Consider the following 9,023-nt stretch of genomic DNA (forward strand, 5'->3'; position numbering starts at 1 on the left):
ATTACTTACAGTGAGAGAGAATTTAACATTACAAATAATCTGAACTTTTTTTTTCAAGTGGTCACTGAACCATGAAAATGAGGTCAAGGACAATGGACATGTGACTGACGGAACCTTCGTAACATTAGGCATCTATATACAAAATATGAAGCATCCAGGTCTTCCACCTTCTAAAATATATCTATAGCTTTTAAGAAGTGAGCTAACACCGCCACCGCCGTAGCCACCGCCTCCGCCGCCGCCGGACCACTATCCCTATGTCAAGCTTTCTGCAACAAAAGTTGCAGGCTCGACAAAAATCATAAATATCTATGCACACTCATGCGCAAAAATATCTCAAGAACGCTTGCAATCTCAAGGAACGATAACTCTGCATGGATGATTGCACATTTTTTGCGGGAAAATACGAATGCTTACACAAATCCATTATATTAGAAAAATCGAATTATTACAGAAGAGTGGATTGTCCACCATGCACCTGCACTGCACAATTATTAATAAAGTAGAAAAGAATGATATACAAAAGCATGAAAATTATATACATGTAAGTGTAGTATAAAAGTATTAATATAATATACAACAATAAACCAGAATATACTGATTTGTAACACTACAATATAACAAATGGTCATTATGGTGAGGATGAATTCCCTGGCATCACTGTATCATCCACGCACAAACTTGTTCCAGAAAAACATTATATGTGTACATTAACCTCACTTTCAGGTATAGAGATTTGATTTTTTTCTGATACAAGTGCTTGTCGGACCATCAACAAGAACTTGCGGTCATCCGATGTTCAGTACTTCAGTTCTTCAGTACTTTGATTCGTGAATGTGTTGTTCGCCTTTAATCCGTCTATTCGTCGTTCGTTTGTTCATCATTCCATCTACTTTGTGTGCCTGCTACTGATACATCTTGACGGTAGTTTGTAAAACTCTCATAGATACTTATTTAAATTAGGTACTGTTCACTCCTTTTTAAAATTCATGCACCCGAAAAAATTTGGGATGACATGGACTTTGTCATACTAGCTCATTACACTTGCCATCGGTTTCCGCTTCTCTCCAAAAACCTCTATTCCGAATTTAACCTCTGTGCGCTTCTTCTGTTCTCCCTCGTATAATGATGGAGTTTCCATTAGAAGATTAACTTTGTCAGATCGGTACAGTATAAAAGTAATATATTCATACTTCTTTTGGTTGAAGGGTGCTATGTTAAACCAGTCGGCTCATACTTGTATAATTTGTTTTGTAAAAAATGACATGGTAAGAAAATAAACGCCGGTTGGTGCATGGCACTACCTTCCTAGGAAGTTACGATAGAGAATAATATCGTGCTGTATATATAAAAAGAAAAGTCTTTAAAGTTTGTACTAATTTTAATGTAAAGTATAAGTTATAAAAATTATAAGAGTACAACTATGTTAAACATTTCCTGTATATAAATAAAATATATGCACATTTTAATGAAAAAAATATAAAATGAGAAACATTGTCTTATATCTCCTTAAGCTGTGCCTGATGCTTGAATTTCCCTTCACAACAAAATATAATTGTTTAAAAATAAGAATATATCTATACCTGATACAAAATACTGTAAGTTGGATGATGATTGAAAGTATCTGTTCTCTATTTCTATATGAGATATCGCGACAGGAACCCGTGTAGTAACGTGATATACAGATTGCGTGACATCTTACATTATGGTTAGAGTTTATTTAATAAAATATATAATTTAAATTCATCTAAATATTTCGAATAAAAAAAAAATCAGCGTCCCTTTCGGTCAGTTGGTTGATACCAACTTACATCAATTCATTATTGGAACTTAAGGAATCGTATCTATAGACTACGATTCATGAAACCAAAGATATATAGATCATTCATCTATGATGAAACTTTCAGTCATTGTTTTATATATGACTTATGAAGTCATTTCTTGAAAATGTAAAAATAAAAAAAATAAACATGAGACATTTTGTTCTTGTTTAAATAGAACAAGTGCATACTACTACTAGCTTTTCAAAATAAAAGCAAATTTTTGTATAGAAATACAAGCAATGTATCCTGTAATATATAATGATATTTTACTACAAAATATACAGAATAAAAAAATCCGATTACACATGCAGCTAAGGTGTTTGTTATCTCCTTTAAGCTTGTTGCAGCCAATTAAAACATGACATGCAATTCTCATATATATATTCGGTATCAATATCATCAAAATAAAATGTTTAAAACTTTATTTAGCGAACTCTGTTTCTGCAGGATTGTTATTTTTTTACTAAAGACGACGTAACAAATAAACAGCATATTACCAACTTATATTTAAAAAAAGAACTAGGATAGCATTTGCAGCTAAACGTCATAAGCAATTCCCATATACATCATATAAAACATTCAAATAAAAGCTTTGAAATTCATATGGAAGCCCTGTTTCTATGGGAATATATCAAAAAAGAAAACGAAAAGAAAATCGCCCAATTGCTGTACAATAAAAATTGAAGTTAAGGTAAATTTCCAAGTCTTTTTTCTTTACAAGTGAATTCATTTTCAAAAATATTTAAAATGAATTCAAATATTAATACATGTATACATGGTTGAATATAAATTAAGTAAGTATAATGTATAACTATATTATAATAAATTACATGTATTACCCCAATAATTCTACATACTCTATTGGCCGATTTATCATTATTCCATTAATATAATGTAATAAGTAAATTATCATTGAACTATATTTTAATATAAAAAATAGATAAAATACTAGTATTTCATTTCTATATAACATCTGAGCATGTAAGGAAAATTAATTAAACCCTAGCGAATCGAATTATAAACAATGGCAACAAACACTTTCCTTCAATATTCCATGTTATTTCAGAAATCGCTCATTATTAAAAACCAATTACGAGATTAAACTAAAACATTTCATGACTATTTTCGTCAGGTCCAGTCTTTTTATAAGTGGCCAGTTTGTCGTCGAAGGTCTCACTCTCTTCGTTACTTGCATTACATCTTCTGAGGTCTGACTTTATCCAACGTTTACATGCTGTTGTAGAGAAGATTTTGTCATAAAGTAGAGCTCCCAAAACTGCCCCAGTCATATCTCCGACCCAATAAATCTGTTATCAAAATAAAAAAGGTTGTGATAACAATTCATAGTAATACCACAAATCATTTTCACCTAACTGTATTATAGTGAGTAACCTCATTCTGTGAGGTACATGTAGAAGAATCCAATACACACATGTAGTTATGCTCGAAAACAAAAGTCGAGATAGAAAACTTTAAAGAGTAATAAAACTATAAACGACCGTCACACATTGGCCTTTATACATATACAATGTAACACAAGGTCATCTTGAAACAACCAAACGGTTTGTAAAAAGGGAGATCGATTGTATTTTTAAAACCAAGAAAAAAGTTGCACATGTCTGTACACAACCATACACCTTTTGAATTTTCAAGAGTTGTATTTAAATAAAAAAATTGTATATATATTTAACATATTTAACATATTTTAGTCTATGATCTATTATTGTCTACTTGGTATTTATATTTTTTTCATTTAAACTTAGTTTTTTCATTAATTTTTGTATCATAGAGAAAAAACAAAAAATTGTTTGAGGGCATTCCGATTAATTACTTAAAATTTGTAAGTAGCTAATTTAAAGTATTATTTTTGAAAGGAGAGTTAAGTTAAACGTAACGTTTATTTTCTGGTTAGTAAAAAAAACTACTTCTGAATGTGCATGAACTATTGAGCTTTTGATTTTGCCATTTGATTAGGGATTTTCCGTTTTGATTTTTCCTCGGAGTTCAGTATTTGTGTGTTTTTATTTTTTGGCAACTTGACGGTAATCAAGCAACTGTCAATCAACCAAATTCTCCAAATGACATACAGTAAAAAAAGCCCAAAATACAACATTCGATTCGTTGATGAATGAAATGAAATGAGCATAACTATTTCTTTCTTCATACTCTCAACAATCTACTTTTAATTTTGATAAGATGGCTAACAAAATGTTCAGAATAACGGTATAACGGTATTATTAGTATCGAAAACCAAAGAACAAACAACACACTTATACTGCAGACTACAGAAAAACAGCAACGGCAAGTAAAACTTTAACGTGTGTAAACCTTCCCCAATATTTGTTATTCTCATATCTTTAATAAATCACATCATATGTGTCGAATATTTTTATTTTAAGCCTTTCTGCATGTTCTGTAAGTGGTCTCTGAGTGATTTTGTATAACTCTCAGCTGATATTTTTACAAAACGTCAAAAAGTATCACTATTTGCTGTAGGTAAACTTTTGTGATTTATACTGAAGATATAATTACATACCCATGATTTGTCATATATACCAGCTACGATTGATGGGCCAAACGTTCTTGCTGGATTCATGCAGCCACCTGATAGGTTGAACTAAAAGAAAAATGTAAGATCCTAGTATCACAGTAGCATGAATTTGCATATACATTTGTTATTGAATATACATACATGATACACGCCTTGAACAAAATATACCTTCATTGTAATAACAAATTTACATATAAAAAGATAAACACTCGAGATTTATATAACTTACAAAAAGACAGACATCACTGTAGCGTATATAAAGTAACATTAATCTGTTATGTTGATACTTTTACCTACATGTACGTATGATCTCATTATTTTGGTTTAAAAGCATTTTTTTTAAAAATGATAAAAGATTTAAATGTAGGAAAATTGGATAAAGATTAAACAAAAATAATTTACTACTCATACGAAGGAGATATTCGGATATTGTCAACCAGAAAGCAAGGTAGAGACACAAATAAAAAAATGATTGGCTAACGAGACAGCAATAACAAAACACAAATAAAAGAAATTAATTGATTGATTTATTGATTATTTAACATCAGACATGGGAAATGGTCCATGTATACTAGTATTCAGGACAAGAACAATTTAGTTATACATTTAACAGGAAGGTTCTTCTTGGGTGAAGGCGAGCGGGAAATATAGACTGGCAAAAAGGGTATGTCGGATTCGGGTCGAATGTTTCCTTTATCGCCTATGACCCTCGAAAAATTATCAAAAGATTCCCTTTCTTCCGAAGAACGATTAACGAGATGCCAGAATAAACGTCCCCGATCGGATTGGAAGTGGCTATGTATTTATGTAGCTCGAACAACTAAATGGACACCCGGTTCATCTGTAGCACTAGTTCTACTGTGGTAGGAGGGAAGCCTAGTGACCACATTTATATATACACATCAGTTAACCCTTGTGACATGTACTAAAAGCACCAAGAGTTTAAGACCTCTAGAGATCAACGTTTTGTGTTTCACACGACAGGTGTCTTAAATACATGTATAATATTCCTAGCTAGTAACCATTCCCATTGGTATTGATGGCGATTGTTAAAGGAAATCGGTTCGTCAGTTTAAGAAAGAGTAAAAGCCTTCGTATTTTTTTTACTTTAGTTAGTTATAAAGCCATTTACTAGAACTAGATGAAACCTTGGGACTTTCAGTGGTAGGTAAATTTTAAATTTGTCACAGTTTAAAGTGACTGCAATTTTATATGTCAATGACCGTTTTTACTGTTTCAAACATTACATTTATTATAGCCAATAAGGAACAGATGCGTTGTTTGTAATTTTGTACAATCAGAAGATTAATACAGTTCACCTGTTTGTGACCTACATATAACACATGTAAGTATGAACATTATAGGAATCCCTGTCCCATATTTTCTCTCTCAAAATTGTGAAATTACAAAATTTTAAAGTATTAATTAGTAATACTGGTCAGATGTTCACTTGTCCATTATATACATTTTGATTTTTTCTGAAGCGGAAATTATTACAGTTTTTTGGGGCCGGGGGTGGGGGGTCTGTTAAAATTGTCATTTCTTATTTACTTCGAGTTATTTTGCCGATTAATACATGAATATAAATTGTGTTTAGAATTTTGTTTAAAGTTAAAAAAAACATATAAAATAGAACGAAATTCTAGAAATAATTGTACATACAGTGGCAAATATATTGATGACAACAATAAGTCCTATTTGGAATGGTGCAAACCCATTTACGTCTATTCTCTTTGGATCAATCATGGCAAATGTTCCGAAAAGCAAAAAGAATGTAATAATCATTTCACAAACTATTGCCTGTGCGTCGTTCACTCCTGAGGCAGGAAATATTATTCCTAAGTCATTGGTTGTCTGGTTGGCAGGTACTATAGCTTTAAGTAAAGCCGCACCGGCCGCAGACCCGAGTGTCTGTATGATGGAATAAAATATAAAACGGATAACTGTTATTTGTCCAAGGACCAGAAATCCCACACTGATAGCTGGATTAACATGACCACCACTGACAGTGGATAATATTCTAATTGCACAACCAATAAAGAAACCAGCTTCTATTGAAGCAGCAACGGGATCACCGGGACTGGTTATACCTGTTCCCATTGCCATAAACGTTAGCAATAACACTCCAATAAATTCTGCTGCACAAGCTCTATATAGATCTACGGAAAACAAATCCTTAATCTCTTTAGAGAAAAAACCAGGCATTCTCGAATGGCTGTTTTCCTATTTGATATGTATAATTTGTCTAATGTAGGTTCAAACTAAATCTAGTGACAATTAATATAAGATTTGTCCAATTAAAATTTACAATTTCCAACTTAATTTGTTTGATGCAGTTGAAACTTTTCTTGTAACTGACAATATGTTAATCATCATGATAAATATACTGAAATTGTCTAAGCTTGAAGATACTTCACGGTTATGGTTTTGTAGTTTTATAATCTATATCAAACTCATAGTACTTGTTGAAATATAATACATTTTTCTTACACAATATATTCGAAACACTCTGGTGAATTTCTCATATAGATCAACCTTGAATATTACATAAGCTTCAAATAATGTTAAAGTGGTATAACACAGCATCTCATCTCTTTTTCTACTAATGATCTTCAAATTTTAAATGAAATGTCATTTAGATATAAAAATAAGAAGATGTGGTATGCTATCTAATGAGACAACTTTCCACAAGAGACCAAAAATGACACAGAAATTAACAGCCATTATAGGTCGCCATATGACCTTCAACAATGATTAAAACTCATACCGCATAGTCAGCTATAAAAGGCCCGTAAAAGACATTTTTTTCAATGTAAAACAATTCAGACGAGTAAAATTAAGACCTGATTTATAAACAAAATATTGATGAAAAAAAAATATGATATGCAGCAACAAACGACAACATCTGAATCATAGACTCCTGACTTTGGAGAGGCACATACATTATGTGGCGGGGTCAAACTAGTTTGAAGGTGCACCAACTCTCCATATAAAAATAAACAAAAAAACCTACACAAAAAAATATGAAGTTAACAAAATGACGACTCAAAATTACGAAAGGTTTTGCGAAATAAAGCAGAGGAAATCTATTCAAGAGGTATTTTGAAAAAAATAAGTTTTGTAAACGGTTAATTAATAGTTATTACCATTTCATTGATATTTTTTTTGTCAATACTGAAGTGGACCAGGTGACTAGTGGTTTGGTGATAGCCACAGGAAATAAACATCCACCAGCAGTGGCATCGACACAATGGTTTTCAATAAACTCATCAAGAATACTAGAATAACCAAAGCTTCAAAATAATTTTGTTGAATTTGTACAACAGAACAAACAAAAAAGGTTTGCGTTCAAACATAGAAAACTTCAAGCTTCAGCGTAAAGAATACCTATTCTAAGCAGTCGTCACTGGTCCTATTAAATCGAGCTAGGTAATATACAATGTAGTGACAATGGATTGACTAGAATCAGCTGAGACTAGTCACTTTAAACAGTGATCAGTCTAAGAACTCAGTCAAGATATTTTTTACATTGAAAATTCCGATATTGCAAGTCATGCCTGTCTGTGGTAAACGACGAATATTTATATATAATTTCCGTACTCACTGGTATGATAAAATCATCACATATTACTTAAAAAATTGTTCTATTATACTAGTAATACATATACACCCTATCATTGATCATAAATTGTATGTATATACTATATATACAGTATGACTATTACTCAGCAGGTATCTTGAAATCTGAAGTCAAAATACATTTGCCTATACTAATTGCCTACCACCATATATAAACATGCACCTGTGTAATTGACCAATCGACTAAAAGACATTTGTATTGTATGTTACTACGCGTTTACTATCACTCCAGAACACGTGGAATTTGTTAATAAGTATAATTAAACATTCTTTTCTGACATCGGACTTGAATGGATGCCTTTTAGCTGAGTTATTATACTGTGCGTTTGGCTGTGTATTTGTTTTAATCTTACCTAGCTGGCCTTTGGCTGCTATCTGCTCTTTGATCGGAATGTTGTCTCTTTGACATATTCCCAATTTCCATTCTCAATTTTATTAGCTAGAGGTATAGGGGAAGTATTTAGATATCATGTGTAACCCCGCCGTAATTTTGCACATGTTCTAAGTCGGAAGTCAGTCTTGTATGTTTGTTTTTTTAAATTTATATGTTTTGGAGTTTAACTTGACGTCCATTTGTACTGAACTAATACACATTTTTGTTTAGGGCCAACTGAAGCCGGCCTCTGGATGTGTGATTTTCTCGCTCTGTTGAAGACACATTGGTTGCCTTGGTCTGTTTCTTATGGTGACCGGTTAAGGCCATTTCGCGTTTTTGCGTTTTCGCCTTTCATATTCTATTGAAAATGTCGAAAATGTGAAAAAGCAAAAAGGCGAAGTCAAAAACGCGAAAAGGCGAAATATTTTTACTTTCCGATTTCGCGTTTTTGACTTCGCATTTTCACCTTTTTGTGATTTTGCATTTTTCGCGATTTAGCGTTGTCCGCCTTTTCGTGTTTTCGCGACAAACATGTTATTATAAAATAACATTTTAAATATAATTGGAGATAAGCCTACAAAGTATAAGTCATTCAAATGATTGTCATATAAATTTCATATCTGTGACGTATTTT

The 9,023-nt window shown here is 32.0% G+C and overlaps 1 protein-coding gene across 1 annotated transcript; it reads right to left on the bottom strand.

Annotated features, from left to right (window-relative positions):
• Nucleotides 1–1,369: 1,369 nt before the first annotated feature.
• On the bottom strand, nt 1,370–6,755 carry LOC143064088 (aquaporin-like). Its single transcript, XM_076236638.1, has 3 exons — nt 6,037–6,755; nt 4,360–4,440; nt 1,370–3,130 (listed from the first exon to the last, which is right to left on the bottom strand). Exons 1-3 carry the CDS (start codon nt 6,577–6,579, stop codon nt 2,927–2,929), a joined length of 828 nt encoding a protein of 275 aa, XP_076092753.1. The 5' UTR covers nt 6,580–6,755; the 3' UTR covers nt 1,370–2,926.
• Nucleotides 6,756–9,023: the final 2,268 nt, after the last annotated feature.

This window comes from Mytilus galloprovincialis, chromosome 2 (genome assembly GCF_965363235.1).
Source record: "Mytilus galloprovincialis chromosome 2, xbMytGall1.hap1.1, whole genome shotgun sequence".
NCBI lineage: Eukaryota > Metazoa > Mollusca > Bivalvia > Mytilida > Mytilidae > Mytilus > Mytilus galloprovincialis.

Excerpts from the sequence above, each read along its gene's own strand:
- LOC143064088 (XM_076236638.1), bottom strand. The coding sequence starts at position 6,579 with ATGCCTGGTTTTTTCTCTAAAGAGATTAAGGATTTGTTTTCCGTAGAT. Across the intron at positions 4,441-6,036 it reads TCATCAATATATTTGCCACT|TTCAACCTATCAGGTGGCTG; the intron begins GTATGTACAATT and ends TTTTTCTTTTAG. Across the intron at positions 3,131-4,359 it reads GTATATATGACAAATCATGG|ATTTATTGGGTCGGAGATAT; the intron begins GTATGTAATTAT and ends TTTTGATAACAG.